Below are 23,974 nucleotides of genomic sequence, written 5' to 3'. Positions count from 1 at the left end.
CTCCCCACCCTCCTGGTAGTGGCTCCTGCAGCCAGCAGGCAAGGATGGTAGTCATTTGCATCCTTATGAGTTGACTTCACACTGGGAACCACCACTATAGGAATAAAAGCAAAATTTTAATAGTTGATGTTTATGTATGCGAGTTAAAAAACTAAAGCTATGAAAATAGATTGTGGAAAATATTCATAGAATATTATGAGAAAGATTCCTGTCTTCTGTATATAAGAGATGTTCTGTTTAGTGAGAAAAGGCAGTGGTTTCAATAGGGGAAAGCTACACAAAGGATGTACTTATTGAAAGGAAAAATACAATTGGTCAATAAAAGGGTGTTTTGATGAGGATTTGGGGAAAGCAAGTACCCACATTCGTGATACTGACAGCATGCACTGGTATAATTTGTTGTTTTTTTTTGTGTGTGTGGGGGGGACATTATCACTATGTATCAGAAAATAAAGATTTATTTGAAAAGTATTTTTTCTAAGACAGTAGATGAAACAGAAAAAGAAAAGATTCTAGATTAAAGTGGGTTAAATTGATAATTGCTTATGTTCTTACAGCCTTCTAACCAGATAAAAACAGAAGGTAAATCTGGGTTTAAAAAAAAGTATTCAGTAACAATGCCAAGCTTGCAGGTAAAGAACATAAGTTTCATAACTTTCTCCAGTAACATGAAATATATCAGAAATTATTCATGAGCACACAAGGGAAATTTGATGGACTATTAAATCCAGGGGGTTAATGGATCATAGTAGATAGTAGCCTTACACATTGCCACAAAACCAGGAGAATAAACAACAGCACCGAGACCAGCATCCTTGATCAGAGCCGGGCAGGCTCTGACTTTTTGAGAGCTGCCTGCAGGGGGCGTTACCAAGGAAACAACTTCCGCTATGACTGGTGACTGGAAGTGGTACTAACTACTGACTCTGGGGCATTATGGCTTCTAACACTGGGAGCTGAAGTTCTTCATTTGATTTGGTGTGATTTGTGTTATACTAATAAAACTCTTGTCTACAACAACTGCATATTAATGTTCTTACAAAGTCAAATCTATATGAAATAGAAGTAATTCTTAGCTTAGCCAAGGACTTGCTTAAAGGGAGAAAAGATTTTTCTTTCTTTAATATCTTGGATTATGATGTTAATTTCTTATTGTTACTTCTATTTCAAGAGTATTCTATTTTTTTCTAGACCTATATATAAGAAAGCAGATAATGTTTATAATTCTCTTTTATAGGGGCACCTCCATTCTTACCAGAATCTTTTGACCGAATTCTCCTTGATGCACCCTGCAGTGGGATGGGACAGAGACCAAATATGGCTTGTACCTGGACTTTGAAGGAAGTGAGATCATATCAGCCACTACAGCGAAAACTCTTTAATGTGGTATGGATCCTTTGTTGTGAAGAAATTAACCATTGCTAGTTCAGTGTTCAGTCTACCAAGACTATTGTGTGTAGCAGCAGCCTTCCTATGATCAAAAGGTAGATGGAGGCAATCAGGAGTCATGGGCAGAGACTGCAGACATATAATTTGATATGGTCACATTTGAATATTTATTCAGCCTTAAAAAGGAGTGAAATTTGGTACATGCTACAATATAGATAGCCTTGGAGACTTTATACTAAGTTAAGTAAACCAGACACAAAAGGGAAATTTTGTATGATCCCAATTATAAGGTAATCAGGATAGGCAAATTCCTAGGAACATAAAGTAGAACAAAGTGGGCATGTTGAGAGAAAGGCAGTTATTTAATGGTTGTGGAGGTCAAGTTTGGGATACTTACACAAATGAGTGCTTAATGTCATTGCGCTATTTAGTTAACATGATTCATTTTATTTTTCTTTTTTATTATTTATTTGTTTGCTTGTTTATTTGCCACAGACAAGGAAGAGGTTGAGAACACCTAGTGTTTTGTTTGTGTGGCTTTAGTTTTTTTAAGACAAGCTCTCACAGTGTGTCATAAGCTGGACTCAAGCTCTCGATATTCTACCCTCAGCCTCATAAATGCTGTGATGATTTGTGTGCATTTTCATATCCAGTTAAAGCTTTAAACCTAGGGAGCTTTTGTGTTTGTTGACCCATTCTTTAAAATACACAACAGTAGCCTATAGTATGTTTTCATTGAGACATTCAGTGAATTGTAAACATTCTACCCCTTAAATGAAAATAGAACAACAGAACAAAAAGACAGTTGGCTGACTTGTTCTTGCATAGTTGCTAATTGCTGTAAATAATTCAATATAAATGAATTACTATTTACTCTTCCTGGCTTAGTTTAGTTATGAGGTTAGAAGTCAAAAGTCTTCTACAGGGTAACACATTATTAAACTAGGCATGATAACATCCAGAATGTAGAAGGATCTTAACAACTGAAAATTTAATTGATCTAGTGCAGTACAAATAGAATATTTGTCCGTTTTGTTAAACTTACTATATTTCAAAATATGATGTACTTCATTTTATGTTAACTTCAGTTTTTCTATTTTTAAAAATTTATGAGCAGGTGTGTGTTTACTTGTCTGTATATATACTGCCTGAATGCAGGAGTCAGAATAAACCACAAGGCCTCTGGAACTAGAGTTACAGGGGACGTGAGCTGCCATGTGGGTGCTGAGAACTGAACCCGAGTCCTCTGCAAGAGCAGTAAGCAGTCTTAACTGTGGAGCTGTCTTTCCAGTCCCAATATAATGTTCTTTTGATGAGATATGAATTCATCATTTCTCCCTTTTCCTGCAATGATAATGCATATACTACACCAAGAACTAATATGCTGTTATTACTCATCTAAGGTCGTTTTCGAGTACATTTCTGATCTTTCTTTCTTGCTGCCTCCTTTCATAAACAGTAGAAGCACTGATTGTAGATTAAATAGTTTTCAGAATAGTCATTAAAGAACATGCCTCTGGCCTGAAAGGATGCTTTCCAGACGAAATGCCTGAGGATAAAAGGAAGTTACTGCTTTTTTGCTTTTTCCTTCTGGTGTTGCTTTTGGGTTATAGTGAAAATGGAAATTCAGAAAGGTTGCTGAGAGTAGATGGATGATTTCAGTGCAGAGTGCCAGCTGTGAGGGAGAACTTAGAGAGCAAGTGTGCCCTGTGCCATGGCTAGACTGCCAACTGCGAGGGAGACATTGAGAATGTGATCTTTAGGATCAGAACTGTCTTCACTGGAGCCATGACTCCTCTACATTAGTGACTTTGGGTGTGTTGATTTCCAGTTGGATGAATGGGGAGAACACCACTATGTAGTAAGAATACTTATTAGAAATAGCAGCCTGGCTTCATTGTTGGTGAAGATTCTTTGAGAAAATTCATGTTAAAGTCGTTAGCATAGTAGCTGCCACAAAGTCACAGTGTTTACATTCTTTTAGATAAGGCACAAGTATGAATTATGATTTTTTTGAAACATTTTTATTAAAATTTTAAAATCATAAGTTTATTTAAAAAAGGAAACAAAGTTGACTGGGTAGGAAATGGGGGAGGGGGGAGTGAATCAAGGGAGAGTTAGGAGAGAGGCTAAATATGACCAAAACAGATTGTGTAAGAGCCTCAGAGAACTCAGGAAATCTCTGAGCTTAAAAAGATAAATTTTAGTGATGTAGCCCATTGGTCGAGTGCTGGCCTCATGTGTTTGTCACTTCTTGTTGCTGTGACAAATACCTGACGAAAACAACCTAGTTTTTGAGATCCAGCCATCATGGTGAGGGTCATGGCAGCTGGGGCTGAGGCATCTGTCACATTGCATCTGTAGCTCGATGCTGAGAACAATGGATGTTAGTACCCATCTCACTTTCTTCTTCTAATCAGTCCAGAACCTTCGCCTATGGAATAGTGCTCCCACAGTGAAGGTGGGTCTTTCCCCCAGGTTAACCTAATCTAGACAATCACAGGCATGCCAAGAGGCCTCTTCCTCAGTGATTCTAGATCCTGTCCAGGTGACACTAACCATTACTCCTATCATGCATGAAGCTCTGGATTAGATTCCCAGTAAAACATAAACTGAGTGGAACAGTACACACACACCTGTGAGCCTAGCACCTGGAGATAAAGGCAGGAAATCCTAAGTTTAGAGTCATCTTTGCCTAGATGGGGAATTTGAGGCCAGCCTGGGATATATGAGAGCCTGCCTAAAAAGAAAAGAAGATAAACTGAAGATATTTGGGAGAAAATTACTTTAGCGTGGTAGTACATATCCTGACTCGTGTTAAATACCTACAGCATGCAAAATAATGTCTAGATGGTAATTGAGAAAGCCGACAATCCCTGTCCTTCTCTAAGAGCTTCTGTTCTGACTGGCACTTTGTTATATTACATGGTATTAATGTTGTAGAGCAAACTACAGAAAGGAGTGCTGCTGTGGTGTGCTGTGATCAGGAAGAGCATTTCAGAAAGGGGATCTGAGCAACAATGGGTAGAACATTGTGAAGGAACAAGCAACTTAGAGAAGTAGGAGACTTCCTAACCTACTCAAGGATCCTCAAGTAGCAATGACTTTGGGTGTTAGAGGAACAGCAGGAGGCCGGGGTTGCTAATGCAGAAGGGCAGGAAGGGCAGAAGCTGGGAGGTCAGTGTGGCAGGAACACCTGTATGTAGAGCCTTGAAAACTTTCAGGACTTTACTTGTGAAGCTGAGAAGCAAAAAGTTGAAAAGCATTGTTCAGACTAATGTGTGGAGACTAGCTTGTAGGAAGGCAGAGAAACAGACTGGCAGATTTAACTGATGTATAATCCAGCTGAAAGTTAAAAAGAGACTGGAATTGGAATAATGGTAGTGGAAGCTGGGAGTAGTAGCCAAAAACTGGATTGTGTGGGTTCACACACATATTTTTTATTTATTCCATGTGTATACATGTGTGCCTGAGTGTATGTATGTGTACCATGTGCATGCAGGCACCAACAGATGTCAGAAGAGGGCATCAGATCTCCTGGAGCTGGAGTTATAGGCAATTGTGAACCATTATATAGATGCTGAACTTGAACCTGAGTCTTCTGCAAGAGCAGTAAGCGCTTTTACCCACTGATCCATCTCTGTATACATATTGAAAGAAGGGCCAGTAGGGTTGACTAGTGGAGGGGAAGGTGAAAGGACTACAAGCATAATTGGTGCTCTGAGGTTCAGGGCTGGAGCTTTGGGAAGGCTGGGAAAGCTTTTCCAGCAGGTTTTGGACAATGAGTATTTATTTGGGCACACATTACCTGAGATAGCAGAAATGTTGACAGACAACTGAATATGTGCATATAGGATTCAGAAAGGAGGTCTCCCTACAAATATAGGTGTGGGCATACAGATAACATGGGAAAGGAAGTAACTGACGGTTGTGTGTGAGAGGCTGAGTCCGTGTGTATCATGAAATTCCCAGGTAAGGCTGCATGCTGTCTGCAGTGTGTACATTGAGCTCTAACTACAGGACAAGGCTGCTATCATACAGGACAGCATTTTATCATCACTTGTAAGATACCATGTGCCATCTTATAACTTACTTTGGGTTATTTATTGGGTCTTATGGCATGCATAATCTGATCATTGATTTCTTTAGGCAGTTCAACTCCTGAAGCCAGGGGGAGTACTGGTGTACAGCACATGTACAGTAACTCTGGCAGAAAATGAAGAACAAGTTGCCTGGGCCCTCAATACATTCCCCTACCTTCAGCTTCAACCCCAGGTGAGAACACTAACATTTCCTAGTATTACCAGCATCTCACAGTGTGACGTGCACTGTTATACACAGGATGCTATGGAGTGTCAAAACTCTGGAGCACTCTATTCATAAGAGTGATGGAGTGTTCTGACTGACCATGGGGATTCACATGGCCAAAAGAGAAAGCGTCTCCGCTCTCTGTACTCTGCCATTGTGCTAAACTGGGACAGGTTTGGGTATCTTTCTGATGTTTATTCCACTTGCTGGTATTAACACTGCATCTCCGAAAAATGCTTTTCCCTTTTTTTCTTTTTGGTTAGATTTACTCATGAATATGAGTATGTTGCTCACATGTTTGTATATATACAATGTGCATTTCTGTTGCCCATGGAGGTCAGAAAAGGCATCAGATCCTCTGAATCGGGAGTTAGAGATTGTTGTGAACCACCAGGTGTGGATACTAAGAACCAATTCTGGTTCTCTGCAAGAGCAGCAAGTGCTCTTAATCATTGAGCCATCTCTCCATCTCTGTAAAAACAAAACAAAACAAACAAACAAAAAAAACTTTTCCTTTGCAGACCTACATTTTTCTAATTTGGAAAAGATTGAGCATTTCTGCCTCTGCCACATCAAACACACTGCAACAGTGGGCTGCAGGACATCTGAAAACTAGACATGGGGACAAACTGCAGCTCAGGAGTGTCACCTCTTACACTTTTATGTTAATATAGGATATTATTCAAGCCCTTTGTTGTTTGTTTAGTGACCACTAACATGAGTTTTTTGTTACATTTTTTATTAAAGCTGATTCAGTTTTGAGATATTTATGTCTACAGGGATGTAAACATTGAGAGACATTGAGTATCTGACTTTGTGGCTTCCTATGCAGAACTCTAACAGGTTAAAAACAATCTAGAAATGGCCCTAGACAAAGTGATTAAGGTAATTACATGTAAATAAAAGCAAGACTTCCGAATGCACCTGGGATCCATTTAAGGCGTCACGGGAGACCCTCCCCCTCACTGCCATGGGTGACTCTTCTCTTGACAGTGGTTTCTTTTCTACCAGTGTCCAAAACACTTGTCTCTGGAACGACGGCTTGTTGACATTTCTGGATCTTTAGCACTAGTGGTTTAAAAAAAGTCACTGAATTCTCTCCGATTCCTTAAAACCTAGTTGATGTAGCCATGATTTGCATATCCTTTTCTAGTATGTATAAAGTAAGAAAACTTCTGTAGCAGAGTTGATATGGTTAAAGACATTTTAGATGTCTCAGGGGCTGGTTCCTTGGCTGCTAGAGAATGAGAAGACTGACTGCTTACTTGCTTCATTGGTGAAGTTCCATTCACTGAGTGTCACTGATACACCAGGCCCAGTAGTGTTGTGCTATGGGATGTTCTGTATGCTCTGTATACAATATGTGTTGTTCTGATCGGTTGATAAATAAAACACTGATTGGCCAGTAGCCAGGCAGGAAGTATAGGTGGGGCAAGCAAACAAGGAGAATTATGGGAAGAGGAAGGTTGAGTCAGGAGTCACCAGCCAGACACAGAGGAAACAAGATGACAAGGCAGAACTGAGAAAAGGTACCAAGCCACGTGGCTAAACGTAAATAAGAATTATGGGTTAATTTAAGTGTAAGATAGTCAGTAATAAGCCTGAGCTAATGGCTAAGCAGTTATAATTAATATAAGCCTTTGTGTGCTTCCTTGGGGGACACAAGTGGGAGAGAGATTTGTCCCAACTGCTGGCAGGCTGGGACACAGGAAAACTTCTGACTACAGTATTGTCTTTATTTAGCTTAAGAACTGGGTATTTTACCTATCTTATATGTGAGTAAATAGAGTTAGGTAAAGCTGCTTGCTTAAGTGTTATAGCTGAAATATGTTAGAGCTGCATTTTTAAATCTATAAGCTTCTAATCATAACCTTCAGGCCTTTTGTAATATCATCGGACTATATAAACACAGAGGATCCTAAATGAGTAAGAGCTCCTTCATCAGATGGCCACATAGCGCTGCTTCTCTACTTCCCTCAAATTGGCATGTGAATCCCATAAAAGCAAGAATGTTTACTTTTACTTATTCTTCTGGAAAGGGTCAAATGCACAACCGGTTTGTCTTTTTGACTTAAGCTGTGAAGGGGCAGCTTACTAACTGTAGGACATTCAACCCTATTTGATCATTTCTTCCCAACAGGAACCACAGATTGGAGGAGAAGGGATGGTGGGAGCTGGCCTGTCACCACAACAATTGACACAGCTACAGCGATTTGATCCATCTGTTGTGCCACTGCAGAACGTGGTGGACACTGATTGTCTTGGAGATGGCAAGAGAGAAGACATGATCTGGCTGGCCAACAAGGATTGCATAGGCTTCTTTATTGCAAAGTTTCTAAAATGTAAAAGCACAGAAGAGAAGGTTTCTCAGAAATGAAAATTCGGAATATTTTCTCTGTGTGTTGCTTTTTACACCAAAGTGTTGACAGGCCAATGGAGTGATGACATGTTTTTTCAGCAAACAGGAAAACGCTAACAGTTTCCCTGGGATCAGAAGGAGCAGTGTGTATATGTGGCCCTGGAGAAGTGGAGGGCTGGGAAAGCATAATCTGCCTTAAATGAAACAAAAAGAAAGGAATTCCCTGGTAAGGGAGGTGAAGGATCTGGAAAATATTGTCAGTTTTAACTCATAAATATTAGTCTTTCTAATATGAAAAAATAGTCTAAAGATGAAAGAATAAAACTCTAAACCTTTCCCATGTTTATGAAAAAACTGTTTTCTATTCAGAAGATGGCAGTGATTATTTCATTAAGCATTCAGGCCAGGGGCAGTAACACTGACTGCATCATGCCTGAGGTAAGTGGGCTTGTTACCTGAGTCTCCCCACTCTCTCTGCTTACTAATTCTAAATCAGGCCTCTTTTAATTTAAATATTTATTCACTTAGTCACTGTGTATGATCTGTGTGTGGAAGTACTGCTCATGCCATGGCACATGTGTAGACGTCAGAGGACAGCTTTGGGAGTCAATTGCTGCCTTTTACCTTGGGTTCTGAGGCTCAAATTCATGCTGTCAGGTTTGTGCGGCAAGTAGTTTTACTTGCTGAGCTGTCTCCTCAGCCCTCAGCTCTCTTAACTGAAGCTTGGAGTTGTGCTAGATAATAATCTAAAAGGTGAAATATAGGTATTTACTTTGTAGATAAAAAAAAAAAAAGCAATTGGGAATAGTCCATATTTTGGCTATATTTATCATTTTCTGGAATAGAAATCATGGAAAATTCTAGAAAAATGGTTGGTAAGAAGCAGAAAAACAATTACTGACAGCTAAGACCTGGCCTGGTGCTGTCTGCTGGGCCTCAGCTTCTCTTGATGAACAAAAGCAGCTTCACAGAACACAAGCTCCAGGCAACTGTGTCTGATAGGTAAGACAGAATAAAAGCTCTTCCTAATCAAATCTGAGCTCACCTCAGACAAAAACAAGAAGCTCGCCTAGTCTGCAGAAGTGACCAGGCATCCTGCCACTGTGGCTAGTCTATTCCGGATAATATATCCAGTCTGCCTGGGCCATAGTAGCAGCCTGAGTATCTGCTTTTTCAGAAACTGGTCATGTCCTCAGGCAGGCTTCATTCTACCTGATTTGGATATAGACTCTATTAAGATTTCCAGTACCCAGGCACATTTGAAAGGTCTCGTGTGAAACACACTAGACTGGCTTGTTATCTTTCATTTACATCCTTCCAAATTACTGGGCTTTGGTTGTGTCAAATGGACAGTTGGAAGAAAGTGCTAATAGTTTCTTTTCCTTGTAGGTTTCCTGTAGGAAGGTCTCACAACAACTTACCATATCCATGATGACTACAGCAGCTCTTGGATCAGGAAAGCCTTTGGGTGGCTTCTTCCTGGAGAAGTCTCTTAGCACATTGTGATTCCAGTTTACTATGTGTTAGCCTGTATTCATTCCTACACTTGGAAATGTACCAGGATAGATAAACCAGGTGGTTGTTGTTTTTTCTTTACTCTCACTGCTTCAGAGTAGATAGTCAATAGGTGTTTATTGAATATGAAAAATTATATTGAATTTCCTAAGAGTCAAGTATATAAGCAAGCCCTTTTCCATCTTTCATTCTGTTGTATCTAATAGATGCCATTTTGACTAAAGAGAAACACCGTCTCCTTGTGGTACTTATCTTTCAGGGACTTAGGGTAGCCCCTCTGATTTTAAAAAATGCCATAATCATTGTTTTCTTTCCTGCTCTCTGCACATCCTTATGTGCTAAGGTGGGGGTGAGAATGGGAGAGAAACAGCCTACTAGCAAACCTGCATGGTGTCACCTTTTAGCCATTTTAGTAAATACCAGAGTGCATGCAGAGCTAGCAAAAGATAACTCTGCATGTGTTTAAAACAGCAAGGACACAGAATACTGTCAACAGTTTTCCTATTGACATGGGCCATTTTCAATGGATTTCCTCCCCTTAATTTGAAATCAAACCACACATTCTTCAAGGACACAAAAATGTTAGAAAAGGGTGCAATAAATGAGGGACACGTGGAAGGATATTAAATATATCTTTTTAACATAGTTTTAATATAGATTATTTCTATGAAAACAGAAAAATATTTAATTCAATGGTAAATACATGTTAACTAGGACCCTATGTTAGATTTTAGCAAAGTGAAGAAAGCAGTTAATAAGACAGAGAGCCAGCAGTACTCCACTTGCTGGAATAAGTCCAGAGCATCAAGGAGGAGCGGCAGCACCTCACTGAGCAGACAGGGAAGCTGTGGGTCCTCTCAAACATGAAATAAGCTTCTAGGTATGAATCGGGATTATTCTACAGGTTGAATTTAGGTGGGAAGAAGATGCCTCTGGTTTATACTGTAAAAATTTTTACCTACCTTGTTTTTGTTTTTTTTTTCTTGAATTAGACATAAGGGGAAAAGAATGACAATGTTCCACATGGTAAGTGTGGAATCTAACATATTCATTCCTCAAATGGCAATTAGTACCCCTGGTAAACAGTGTCAAGAATGACTTTAAAACAAGTTCATTAAACAGTTTAGTGTCGTGACAATACGTGTTTAACAGGAATGCAGAGCAGATAATATAAAATGTGGCATTGTCTTGAAGTACAGTATGACTGTAAGACATCCTACATTTAGCAGCACCTTTTTTTGGTCTCAGTTAAGTAAAAGAGCAGTAGAGAAAGAGCATAGGAAAAACTAAAATGACTGACAGAGAAGTATAACACTATTAACTCTATTTCCAGCATTTCCTGGGTTGACTACAGAAAAAAGAAATAAGGATTCTACAACTGAGTAGGTTAGGATTAAGCCTTTGCTTGTGAAAAAGACTGGCATTACATTCCACAAGTCAGTAAATACCTCCGTCTTCATTGGGATTATTTTCTTATTTCTAGATCTGCTTCATACTGCCGACATAGACCCAGTGTGCAGCCTTCCACAGATGTGCCCCATGTCAGCTCCTTTAGCAAACTAGAGGAGTGCTTTGATGTGCAGAAGCATATTCAGAGGGAAGTGAGGACCTAAGAACTGAGTACAACTTAAACAGGGGGACACCATCACAGCGATTTTCTGAAGGGATGAGTGGTAACAGCAAGTGAGAGAACCAGCATCCTCCATGAGTCTGAGTGCCTCAAAGCCATTCCATTGGATACAGTAGCATACAGGAAGGGGTCAGATCACCTTTAAACATCTGTGAAATTACTTACATGGTATTTTATGAAAACACTCTTAATTTGGGTCAGATTAATTGACATATAGTCTGTGAATTCTATAAGTAATATAGTGCTGATTCTAAGGGGGAAATTTTCATTTTATAAGCATGTAAAACACTGGTACAATATGTATACAATTCATATTTTAAATGTTTGTTTTCTTGGGTATAGGGTAAAGTATTAAGCTTGATACTGATTTAAATACAAAATTGCTTTACTTATAAATGCCTAAGAATATTTGGGAAAAACCTGGAATACCAGGAAACAAATCAAAAAAATATATTTATTATAACCATTATTTGTTTTAGTGATATATGGATGTGGTTGGGTAATCGCAGATAGGCATTTTCTTGGGAAAAGCTTCAAATGCTAGTGGCCCGTGCAGCTAATACAGTCTTACCTATCCATCAGCACTGGACTCCTGAGAGATACAGGTTTTATAGCCTTAGCATAAGAGCATTGTACACTTCTTAAAGCAGGCAAATTGAGGCGCAAAGAAAGTGTCTCTAGGTTCTCCTTCAGAGTAGATGTCTCATGTAGGAAAATATTCTTAGCTTTTTTCACTTCAAGTCATTCCATTCTGCCCTGATAATGTCTAAGGACTTAGCAGAAACTTAGGTTATAAGAAGCACTTCTGGGCTCTGATGGACAGTGAAACTGTTGGGGTGGATTCCGGGAGAAGACCAGTAGGGAACTGACGATGCACAACAGGAGCAGTAGGCAAGGGTGGAAAGTGAGGAGGGATAAGTTATAAAAATTTATTTCCCTACGAAATAATTGCACAAGCTGTGTAAACATTTCTTACTAAAACAAAATACTCTGACACACAAGATTGTACGTTTCCAGTGGAACACTCACAGTACAAGATGCCCGTGTTTCCTCTTTTCAGGAGTAAAGCAAGGAGGCAGCAGATGAGTGCTCCCCTAGTTACCTTTGGCAGCAAGCTTCTTCACATTCCCTGGCTGCTCCGTGGGTTTTTAAAGCAACATGAGACACAATTAAATACTAAGCCAGGTGAGCAGACTTCTCAGCCATCAGCCTCTGGTTTCTGCATTAAGTCTTCTGTATACCACTTCATCTCGGTCACTCACACACTCACTCATGTGCACACGGCGGCTTCGGCTTGGATACTCCAGTGCAGTGACCATAGCAGACACTAGCTGCTAAGGACGTGTTTGTCACAGTCAGTTGTGGACTGTATGGAGTAGAAAACCTCTGGAGTTTGGTTATAGTTACCATAATTTATGGTTAAAATTAAAAACTTCAAAGGATGGGATAACATTCAGAAATCAAACCTCAAGTCAAGCAATCACACATATTTACAATATGTACAGGCTCTCTTTTAGAATGGGGAGAGGTGTCTAGACAATTTTATTAGAAATTTCCTGAATGTGGGCATTTCTAGTCCCTGTGATTCATAAAGCAAATCTGCTGACTTGGCATTAAGACCCTAAAATGGTGTGATCAAACTGATATATATATATATATATATATATTATATATAATTATAATAAGGTGTTTGCAGAAATAACATTTACAAACTGTCTATACAGTACACAGTACTAGTACATAGAAAATAGATTCTAACTTTATAATCCCCTTTGTGTAAGGCAAGACTGAATCTGTCCCCAAATTTAGTCAGCCAGAGGTTCAAGCAAGAAACAGTGGTCCATGAAAGAATGACAGGTCAGGTATCTGGGTATTAAAAATCTGGAGAAATTCCACTGGTTATCTGTGCTGCGTCTGGCTCATTGGATACATTAACTACATTTCAGAAGCCACTCTGTTAAGTGGCAGCTACCCCAAACAGCTTTGGAAGAGTCCAGAGTAAAAGTGGAGGACTGCAGCTGGACTAGGCCAATTTATGTGGTACTTACAAAAGAATGTGTATTAATACTTGATTGCATGCTATTGCTATTCAAGCAACAGCAATACAAAATATACAAGACAGATCACAGATGGTTGCAATGTACCCCCAAAGATTTTGCTTAAGGATGATGTTACACAAGACGTGGGGGCAGGAACACACATGGTCATTGGCGGATGTAGACGTCTCTGTTCCACTCGCCAGCCTCGTTCCTTCTCTTGGATATTACTTCCCCTTCCTTGTCACAGTAGCGATCCTTAGATTTATGCCGGCCTCGTTGTTTGTTGCACTCGTGGTCCTGCTCTCGACCCACGTCCCTGGAGCGGTGGCGAGACTCCCTGTGTCTGTGGCCATTACTGCTGTGGGTCTCGTCTCTGTGGTTATGTTCACGGTGTGGGGCGTAGTGGTCCACATGTTCATGTGAATAATCTTCCTTTGGCTCCACATAGGCAGAGTCTCGGCTCTCCTGGGTTTCAGAGTCAAATGTCTCTTGCCTAGAGAGGCCTCGACCTGTCCCACTGCGGTGGTTTTGGTGTGTGGCTGAGGAGGAAGAACGATGTTGGGATTTCTTGACTGGTTCCAGACAAGGTTCTTCTTCAGCTTGGGAAGCAGACCGGGGAGCAGAGCGATCAGTCCTCTGATCACCTTGAGAACCCTGGAGAAAAGGAACACATCTGAGGGCATCAACTAAGGACAGAACCTAATGAACTTGAAAGTGTAAGTCCATCCCTTTGAAGTGCCCAGAATGCTGAAAGGAAGCCTAGCCAGCTTCGGCACTTTTTGAAACACCTGGCGGCACTGCTTAAATTGGACTTGTGTTCATGGTAACATTTCATTTTAATGATGGGGAAAGAATGTTCTTTTATAAACTTTTGTGATTCTAGTACTAATACGGGTGTCTTATACCATAGTTTTAACTAATCTACTTAAAATTAGATTAAAACTCATTAAGATGGGGCATTTAATGGGACAGGTACTACTCTAGGACCCTCACAAGAGACTTAAATCAGCTGCTAACTTTTCATTCTCCTGCCTTAGCCTCCAAAAAAGCGAAGATTATAAGCAAGTGGCATAACATGGAGCTAAGTACGACTCTTTGAGTCGGTTATTCAGCCCTTTGGGGCTAGCTCACTATTACGGGTTTGGAAGCAGGAACAGCCAGAGAACATGCTGAGGTTTTAAACACGGAAAGAAGCAGAGCAAAAAGGGTTTGACTGTGGCCTGTCTCCCCCTTAGTTACCAGGCAGTTAGTGGGCTTCAGAGGCTGAGCTGTTTGCAGTGTGTTTGGTTTACAGTTCTTTGCTTACAGCCACACAACTCATACTGATAGACTTGGTTAAATGGCACACATGTTTCTTAGTTTGGTTAGCAAAGGATAGTAGAGAAAGCATGGAATTAACTCTCTGGGATTGAATCCCAGGGGTATCAGCTCAGGCAGCCTAGATTCCCTATGAAGACCATAAAAGGAAGCTCTCTTACCTGTGAATTAGATGCTAGGGTGGGGCTCATAGGTAAAGTTGAAGTGGCTAAAGTTCGGCTAAGGAGAGGGTTGGGGAGGTTACTGCTGGGTGGGTGGGTGGCCTTCCAGTAGGCCTCCAGATAGTCGGCAAGATGCTCACAAGCATCCTCAAGCTGGTTCTCATCCAAGATCACATCAAATGACTCCTGCTAAAGCAAGCATTTCAGATAGAACATAAATGCAACCCAGGCCCAAGCTCCCTCTCTTCCCCAAACCTGTAAGTAGAGGAGAGGCCTTGCCCATTGTATTTGTTCTTGCCCTGTTTTTTCCTTTTCTGTTGGCTGAGTCTCTTAGTTTATGCATGTGTGCCCCCTCAAATCCTTAATTAAAACACTGAATGGTTAACTAATTCCCCCAAAGTGGACAGCTGTCAGCATGATTGGTAAGGGCAATGCATGGGAGTTATTATCAGCTGTGAAAAAAAAAAACACAGATACTATAGTAGAAAAAACGTGAAAACTCTAAACCGTTTAGAAGGGTGCTTATTCTGGATACAGGATTAGGTCATGCACTTTGGCAGAAGTAGCTCAAACTACTGACATTTTGACATGATCCAAACTTCACAGTTCAGTGTGGGGTGGGGGAGGTCCTTTACTTTTGAAGATTTAAAATTGTTGATCTAGAAATTAACATACTTTAAATCAGTCAAATTCAGAATTATAGCTTTTGAAATAGTTGTACTTTAGTGAACACTAGCTGGGATATATAGTCCCAGAGTATAGTATGTAAAACTAGGACTGTGTTTCTGGGAAACTTCCTGGTTAAGATAGCTCACCAGGTCAAAGTGCTTTCTGTGCAACTGTGAGGGCCCGAGTGTGACGCCATGCCCAAATAGATGCATAGCATTGCGCTTCCATAATTCCAGCCCTCCTACAGGAACATAGGGTACGGGCAAGAGAATCTTGGAAATCAGCCAGCTAGCCTGGCATACACAATGGCCAACAAGAGACCTTGTCTTAAACAAGCTAGAAGGTAGGGACTAATACCTATAGTTGTCCTCTGACCTCCATGGATGCCACAGTAAGCTAGTTCACATCTGCATTCTTATATATGGAAGTCAGTATTTAGTTTGACGTGATCCCAAGTCAATTTCTCAGACACCTGTTAAGAGGAGACAGTTTGTTCCTGTGGCTAGATGTGAATAAAAACCAGACTCCAAATAGGTCCATTGTATAAACCACAAGTGAGGCCTGCATAAGATGTGTGTAGCATTTTTGGAAGGGTGACCATTACCTGGCCTACAGATGCTCAAAATGCATGGTCACACGGGCTCTGGCATACTTCACTTTTTTGGAATGAATGCCATTGTAAGTAAGGAGTAGTATCTTCCCACAGTATATAATTGCAGTTTTTAAAATGCAGGTCTGATCTCTTCAGCTGTTTGTACTATGTAGATAACTTACCGGAGGACACTGGGCCAGTTTATCAGCTGCTACCATCTGGACATTGAGGTGTTTTGCTTGAGATTTCCCTCGAGATTTTATTAACCTTTGTAAAACCTGGAAAAGATAGGGATTTGTAACAGGTAAGCTACAGGGCACACTGTGAACTCCTTGATAATACATACATGTATGTAATGTATATAATACATTATATACAATAATATAATACACGGATGAACAGCATATATCATTGAGAAATAGAATACAACAGAGATTAACCCCCAAATTAACATTCTTGCATAAGTCTCTTGCAAACATAAACACTAGTATAAAGCTGATGTGGAGTGTTTTTTCTAGTCCAACAGTTCTCAAACTTTCTGCCTTGTGACCTACTTAAGTTTAAAAAAGTTTATGAACCCCAAAGGGCCATTGTTTGTGGGAAATATTTCTAGTATTTATCAGAAATGTTAGTACTGTTAATTCATTCAAAAATAAATCTGGCACATGTTGATGTAAATTACTTTTAAAGGAACCTTTTTATGAGAATAATGGTTCTATATGCAGTTTGCTATCGTGTACAACTTTCTTGATAGTTGTAAAGAGAACTTTACAGAATTAAATAAAGGGGGTTGTGCCTCTTCAGAGAGTTGGTACATTCTTCAATGCTATAGTGAAGACGAGTAAGTTTATTCCCTCCCTAAAGACCTGTGACCAGGAAGACTCAGGAGCCACATGGAACAGCTTCATGTACCAGACAAGCGCAGTCCTGTGGTCTGTACTGAAGTATGATTGGACCTTTCACTATGCATGCTGTGTAAGGTCATTCACGGCGTTCTGTATCTTGTACACATTTACATACTTCATTGTTTAGTATTAGTATTGTTGGCAACAAATGGTTCTTCTTAAGTGTCTGACTGATTTTGCTTAAGGAGAGATCTGCTAAGTACATAAGTCTGAATGAGCATCCTGTCATTAGTCCCGAGAATGACAGCTCTCAGCACGGTGGCAATGGTGTTTCTCCTTGAGACAGTTCACTCTGGACAGTAGCTGAACATTTTAGTTCATCACACAGGGTGTTAAACAGTTTGATACTACTACCGGTGTTTGGAACTGTGAGAACATAACGTGTTCGCTGCTACATGCACTCATGCTTGGATCATCACAGCTTTAGCTCCATGAATGCAGATGCCACAAGAGTGGAAAGGAAGCAACACCTTCATTTTATCATGGAAACGGCTTCCACATTTCAGTGAGCCATGGCCCACACAAGAGACCACTGCTGCCAGCCATAACACTAACCATGCTCATACTTCTCTTCAAACTTCTTGACTAGTATGGATTTTTTCAAAAACTCTTATGTCCATAAATAAAGGCATCGCTGGTGACTACTGGAAACCAAAGCAATAAAACACATTGCAGTAATTTCTGAATATAGAAAACAATGGCAGCCCGACTTACCTTAGGAGAAGAAATCTTTACATACACTATAATAGGGGCCAAAGAGGTCTTACTGAGTTGAGCTGGGTGATTAATCGTATCTGCATCAAGGACTACCAATTGTAGTGTTCTTGCAAGTTCAAAAATCCTTTCGATTTCACTCTGAACTTCCGCTGTAGGTTAAACAGAGTTAATTTATTTAAAAGAACACAGTTTTAAACTACAGTAAGCTGGAATAAAATGGCACATTATTTCTTTATCCAAACAGTCACCTGCTATTTTAATGACTATGCTCAATATGACTGTTGAAAGGCATCCTTTGGCAAGGGCTATTCCTCACACCTTTAGTACTCCAGGAATTGTTCTTTCAGCCAGCACCTGGCACATGAGCTGACCTGGTTTGGACCATCCATTATGTAAAGATGTCCAACATAAAAAGGGAAAGATGGAACGTGGCCCAAAGCACACTTCATACTTTCCACCAATGAAGACATGGTCTTAAGGATGATAATCTCTTCAGCCCATACAATGCTACCTGTAAGTGTGTTTTCAGGGTTGACCGTTTGGTACTGGTCAACGAATTGGCATGGTCTGCCCTGGGGAGGACCACCTCTCCCATTTCCAGCTTTCCTCAGTTGCTTATAGTTCTTTGTGTGATCCTTTCTCCATCCAGTTTATCATGCCCATTGGTGTTATCCTTGCTCAGCTTACATTTGGGCAGTCATGTTACTAGGAATATATATGTATGAATGCAATAATTTTTTTTTTTTTTAAAAAGAGGCTATGAATTTAAAGGAGGGTTTGGAGGGAGGAAAAAGAAGAGAAATATAATTTAAATTAAAATCTCAAGATTTAAAAAAAAGTAGTCGGTTGTGGATTTAGCTCAGTGGTAGAGTGCTTGCCTAGCAAGCGCAAGGCCCTGGGTTTGATCCTCAGCTCAAAAAACAAAAAAACCCAAAACAAAACAAGTAAAAAAAAAGTAGTCTTGTAACATTCATATTTCAAAGTGCAGTTTCCCACTAGAAGCAGCACGTAAAATTACATAAATGGCATCAGGTCTTCCACTCTGCAAAGATTCCACTACAGGACTCCCCAGTTGAACATCTGTGATAATGGGGGATACTTTCCACGCTCTATGTGGTGGCTACTAGCCATGGGTGGGTACTCAGCACTTAAAAATGTAGCTATTCTGAATGAAAATCTGAATTTTTAAAATAATTTAGTATTGAACTTATAAAGCGCATTTGGCTTGTAGTTCTGACTGAGGGTGAAAGGTCAAGTTCACAGGACTCCTTCATACCAGGCAGCTAGTGCCTATGAATGCCTTTAGTTTCTTTGATTCATTTGTATTAATGGCAGAGCATTCCCGAAGATGGTTTTAACTCACCCATTCTTCTAGAAAAGGCTGCTGCTGTCAGTGTCTAGAAAAGACAATTCTTTACTTGGATGCTTTGAGAAACCACAACCTACTCACTTGAAATACTAACTTCAAAATAATGTTCGCTCAGATACCTCTGATACATACAGTCTGGTTACATCTGATCAACCTCTTAAGTTTACCAAATTTATAAGAAACACAGGGGACAGAATTGGATAAATGATAACAGTGTAACACAGTCAGCAAAATTCAGACCATCAGAAAGCTTTGGAATAAGTAGCCCAGTTTTTCAAGAAAGAACGAAGTTTTATGAAAAATGAGAGATGTGAAATACTGAAATATAGTATATGGACTCCATCCTATTAAGATAGTAGTTTATATATTTGTAATGAATAAACTTGGTAAAACATGTCTGCATTTGCTTACCAATAATCTGTGGGTGGGAGGGTGAAGAGTCTACATAAAACAATCTTTAGCTTTGCAACTACCTGATGAAAGTGTCTCCAGCACTATATATCTACTGATGTCACTGTTGGAATGTCATTTCCTCCCGAGGGCCATCCTTGAATACAGTGATGCCCCCCTCAACTTATTTTCTGCTCCCTAGGCCAATGAGCCACTGACCAACTATCTGTGATTTTCAGTTCATTTATATATCTTTTGTGTCCTTTGCTTCTATGATCCTGGCACCTAGAATACTGCCTAGCAACCATTAGTTCCTTAATTCCTTAGGAACAAGCTCCTTAATGTTTTACCTTGCCTCTTTATGATGTGCCTTATACCTCCCTTTTCTTTAAGCTATACACTTTAGCCAAAGTGACATATGTTTTCCAGAAGCCTCTTACAATTGCCACTGTCTCAAATCATCACTTCATCACCTTCTCAACCACTTTCCCTTCTACATGCTTCCAAACTTTAAATCTCAGCTCAGGACTCCTCCTGTGAAAACCGTCCCCATGCATGGCCAACAGCTACTGCATCATTAGCTCTTTGGCATGGGTTCAGCTCAAGAACATTGTGTTCACTCTGTACCCCAGTGGCTCTTATTTGCCTTATTGCTGTTCTGAGGTCCTGGGCTCAGGAGCTGTATTATATCTTTCAGGCTTTAGCACATTATTTAGTGCCTAGTACATGCTCAATAAATACATAGAGTAGAAGAGGCATTTAAAAACTGCACAACCAATAGTTATAAAGCCTTTGTTGATTTAGTTGGTCACTGCAAATAAACTACTTGACTTTGTCAAATGGTTAAATCTATGAAATGGTAATTTTGTAACAATTTTCTCAAGTATCAGATAAAATAAGATTACTATAAGCAAAAATTATTACATTTTCCTTCTTAAAAAGAACAATTAAAAGATGGGGTATCAGTGTGTGGCTCAGGCTGCTTTTGAACTTTAGTCTTTCTGCTTCATCCTCTGAAGTGCTAGGGTTAGAGGTTACCTACCTCCCTAATATATTTCCAGACCTGTGTTACTAAAGATTCACCCCTTAGGGTTTATTAAGAGACAAAATGAGGTTTTATTTTATGTGTTATGTCGACATACATACAGGTGCCCACAGAGGCCAGAAGAAGGTGTTGGATCCCTTGTAGCCGGATTTACAAGTGGCTGTCAGCTTCCAAGTGCATACTAGGAACTGAATTCCAGTTCTCTGCAGGAGCAGCAAGTGCCCTCACTCATTGAGCTATCCTTCCAGTACCCCAAAACAGAGTTTTATGAAGTATTACTAAAAGATAAAATGTTGTTTCTCTATATAATTATAGTTTAGAGTAACTGAGAAACTTGTATTCTTAAACCCTGCTTCCCAAAGGCTTTGCATATCTAAGTGAATTAAAGAATTAAGTGAACCTAAACATGTCCCACAACTTTTAGAAATGGATAAAACCAAAAGCCTAACAATATAATAGTTAAGCGTACCAGTAATTAAAACACCAAATACATATTTCAGCAAGCTATAGTAGCTGCTAGAAGTTCTGAATTTTATCTTACTGTATGTTAATAAACAATTTCCAGTCTTCTCCCTGTAAAACTGTAAATGCATCAAAGTCCTCATGCTGGTTTTACAAATAAAAATACTGATGCAAGTCAGAGGGGAGACAACTGACTTCTGTTATCCTGTTTGCTCTGTTACCAGCTTCAGCATGTACATCATAGTTTTGAATATGATTTCGTCACTGATATAACTGTTCAGTGAACATTTCTGAGACAAACCACACTGCTGATGGCTGGTGGAATGTTCTGACATAAGCTATCTTAATAATCTACACTGAAATCATTAGGTCTACAGACTGTTTACATTAGTTTTTCTATAAGTTATTCTCTATTCAGATCTGTTCACTGTTGCAATTAGGTAAGGAATATTTAAATAGCTTAAGCTCATTGACATTGACTGACTTACCTAAGCTTGACCTTGTGTTGGATCTTTCTATTATTGCATGCTTACTGGGATTGTTTAACACTGAGCGTTTGGCGAGGGAGATGTCAGCAGTGACTCTTGTGATGGATATCCTGTTGGAGAAAAGAGAAAACTCTAAGGTTCTTAATCGAATAAAAGAAGTATAGGTCCAAAATTTAAATGATGGTTGATATATAAGTATACACATGAGGGACTAAAGAGATGGTTCAGCAGTTAAGAGCATTTGTTGTTCTTGCAGAGAACTCAGGTTTGGTTCCTCACACTGACATGGTAGTTCATAATCATCTGTAACTCCAGTTCTAGGAGATCCAGTGTTCTTCTGACCTCCATGGGCACCAGGTATACACATGATGTACATACATACATGAAGACAAAACACTCATACACATTCAATAAATAAATATAAACTTGAAATACACATGTGTAAGTATCAACATACATCTATATTCATACACATATATACATGTTTCAAAACAGACTTAATAGGACAGGCAATCATTTACTATGCACCTGTTTTGCCTAGCAATTACTTGTTGCTTACCAAGTCTGACTAAATTGTCCCTGAAACTTGTAAGAGATCCACATTTGCTGATAGAAAATAAATATAAATTACAAGCAGCCTTATCTGAAACTTTGTGTTACTATAAACAAAAACAAAAATTACTCTAAATTGAACTGAGATTCCTAATTGTGTAGTCTTAGTGCCTTTACAGTGCTGTGACATGCATGAAGAAGACAGCCTTCCTTCAGAGAACTGAGAATCTAGTGACAGACATGGAGAATGAACATAGACCCTAAATGATGACAGTATGAAATGCAGAGCACATACAGTTTATTATGACAGCAGTAATAAATTGAAAGGTTTCATATGGGGTTGAACTAAAGTAGTAGTACATGGGAGGTGAAAATGGGAAGCAGCTTGTACTTAGGAAAGTTGAATATTCCGGAAATATTCAGATAGACAGTTGGAAAACTGAGAAAAACAAAAGGCTTACAGTGTCCATGAAGAAGCCAGTGACAGTGAAACTACAAGCAGGAGGCGTGGTTTTCAAGTCCAGCCCAAAGTCAGCGCCCCCAGAGCATCAAGTGGCCTTGATAGGAATCATCTATCTATTTGGTATAAAGCCAGAGACTTGGGGAGTAAATCAGAGGGCCCCTGACTAGGGGGCTGTAGGCTGAAAAGGGGGCTGGGAACATTAGATGGCAAGGGGAAGAAATGATTCTGAATGTTGAGTTCTCAACCTACTTCTCCATCTTGGTCTTCTGGAAGCCCAGCTTATATTTATTATTTCATATCCTCTAGGTGTCAGAAAGGAGGCTGCTCCTCGGGACAAACAGCAGAATGACTAAACTTTGTGCACCAGATGTCTCCTCTACAGAATACTCAGCAAGAATGTCCTACAGGGAAATGGGAAGCCGACAAGCCCTGGCTAAGAGCACACACCTTCCTGTTGATGCCTGTTTGCCCTCTTCTTAAGTATGCGAGCAACACTAGGCATCTTTGTAAATGTCTTACCGGGGAGGCTATCAAAGAAACAACCATTAGTAAATACATCTGAAGGCTAAATTATGTTCATAGAACTGAAACATAATCTATTTTTAAAAGCTCAGGATAAGATTTTTGGAAATTTACAAAAATGACAGTAGAAATCAAAAGTGAAAGAATAGTAGTAAGGGCTTCTCTCAAAGAATTCAAGCAAAGAACAAAAAAGAGGGAAGTGAAGTTTGAAAGTTAGAGTTGCCCAGCAGTCCAACCCCATATAGTTATAAGCTAAAGAGTTAATTCCAGAATGAGAGTCTGTATTTTTCTATTGAAAGCATCTAGCACTGATTAAAATCCATCCCACCACACCAGGAACCAGAAGGCTTCCAGAGGAAAACAGGGTAAGAGCAACAATGGGGCTAGACGATAACAACGCAACAGCCTTCAGAATCCCCTGACCATGGCCAAGTGCCAAAAGGTACACTTGCCATCCCAGCACTTGCAAGGATGGAGCATGTGGACTTCTAGTACAAGACCATACCAAGCCACATAGCAAGACCCTGTCTCAACAACAACAAAACCGGCAACCATCTACACCATCAGTTAAGTAGGCTGATTAAAGATCTTTTTAGACATTCCAGGAAATCTTTTGAGGGATATGATTGAAGGATGTGTTTGGCAGAAATGGAAGGATAGGGTGAAGGTTGAGAGATGACAAGAGATTGAGGATAGAGGAGCACCAACCCAACAGCAATTGGAAGAAATCCCCAAGGGTGGTGTACAGTGTACCAGGATGTTAGCACAAATGCTCTCTTGTATTTGGGAAGGAGACAGTTAAGGTGGAGTGGCAGCACTGGGAAAGCTCTAGCTGTACATCCCATAATAGGATTCCTTTTATGCTGAGCACAGAGAACACAAAACTACCCAAAACTCATCATTCCTGCAGTACATATTTACAGAGTACCTGCTATATGTTCACTTGGGTGTATGTATCTGGGCAACATAGTAAGACAACCTGATCTCCCCCACCCCCATCTCATAAAAAAGTTATTTTATAGAATTTGAACTTTTATGGAGGAGCAAAGATGGCAGAGAAGCAAGCAGATACCTGATGTCGG

General features: G+C 39.8%; 2 protein-coding genes across 18 annotated transcripts in view; one reads left to right on the top strand and one right to left on the bottom strand.

Moving 5' to 3' along the window:
• Positions 1-22,907, top strand: part of Nsun6 (NOP2/Sun RNA methyltransferase 6) — a 72,286-nt gene extending 49,379 nt beyond the window's left edge. For 2 of the 5 annotated variants that reach the window (XM_036187225.1, XM_036187231.1), the window contains 4 exons: positions 1,238-1,386; positions 5,539-5,664; positions 7,838-9,631; positions 11,055-16,782. In XM_036187225.1, the coding sequence (XP_036043118.1) occupies positions 1,238-1,386; positions 5,539-5,664; positions 7,838-8,074 (512 nt within the window). In that variant the 3' untranslated portion in view covers positions 8,075-9,631; positions 11,055-16,782. Of the gene's footprint in view, positions 1-1,237; positions 1,387-5,538; positions 5,665-7,837; positions 9,632-11,054; positions 16,783-22,676 lie in introns of those variants that run through there. The other 3 variants (XM_036187226.1, XM_036187228.1, XM_036187227.1) reach the window with 3 other exon arrangements.
• Positions 10,200-23,974, bottom strand: part of Cacnb2 (calcium voltage-gated channel auxiliary subunit beta 2) — a 351,986-nt gene continuing 338,211 nt past the window's right edge. For 7 of the 13 annotated variants that reach the window (XM_036187222.1, XM_036187211.1, XM_036187217.1 and 4 more), the window contains 5 exons: positions 21,356-21,465; positions 17,599-17,750; positions 16,162-16,257; positions 14,719-14,904; positions 10,200-13,894 (listed from right to left, as the gene is read on the bottom strand). In XM_036187222.1, the coding sequence (XP_036043115.1) occupies positions 13,406-13,894; positions 14,719-14,904; positions 16,162-16,257; positions 17,599-17,750; positions 21,356-21,465 (1,033 nt within the window). In that variant the 3' untranslated portion in view covers positions 10,200-13,405. Of the gene's footprint in view, positions 13,895-14,718; positions 14,908-16,161; positions 16,258-17,598; positions 17,751-21,355; positions 21,466-23,974 lie in introns of all 13 variants that reach the window. The other 6 variants (XM_036187210.1, XM_036187215.1, XM_036187213.1 and 3 more) reach the window with 1 other exon arrangement.

Source organism: Onychomys torridus, chromosome 5 (assembly GCF_903995425.1).
Source record: "Onychomys torridus chromosome 5, mOncTor1.1, whole genome shotgun sequence".
NCBI lineage: Eukaryota > Metazoa > Chordata > Mammalia > Rodentia > Cricetidae > Onychomys > Onychomys torridus.
This window is presented reverse-complemented; position numbering and strand designations above follow the sequence as displayed.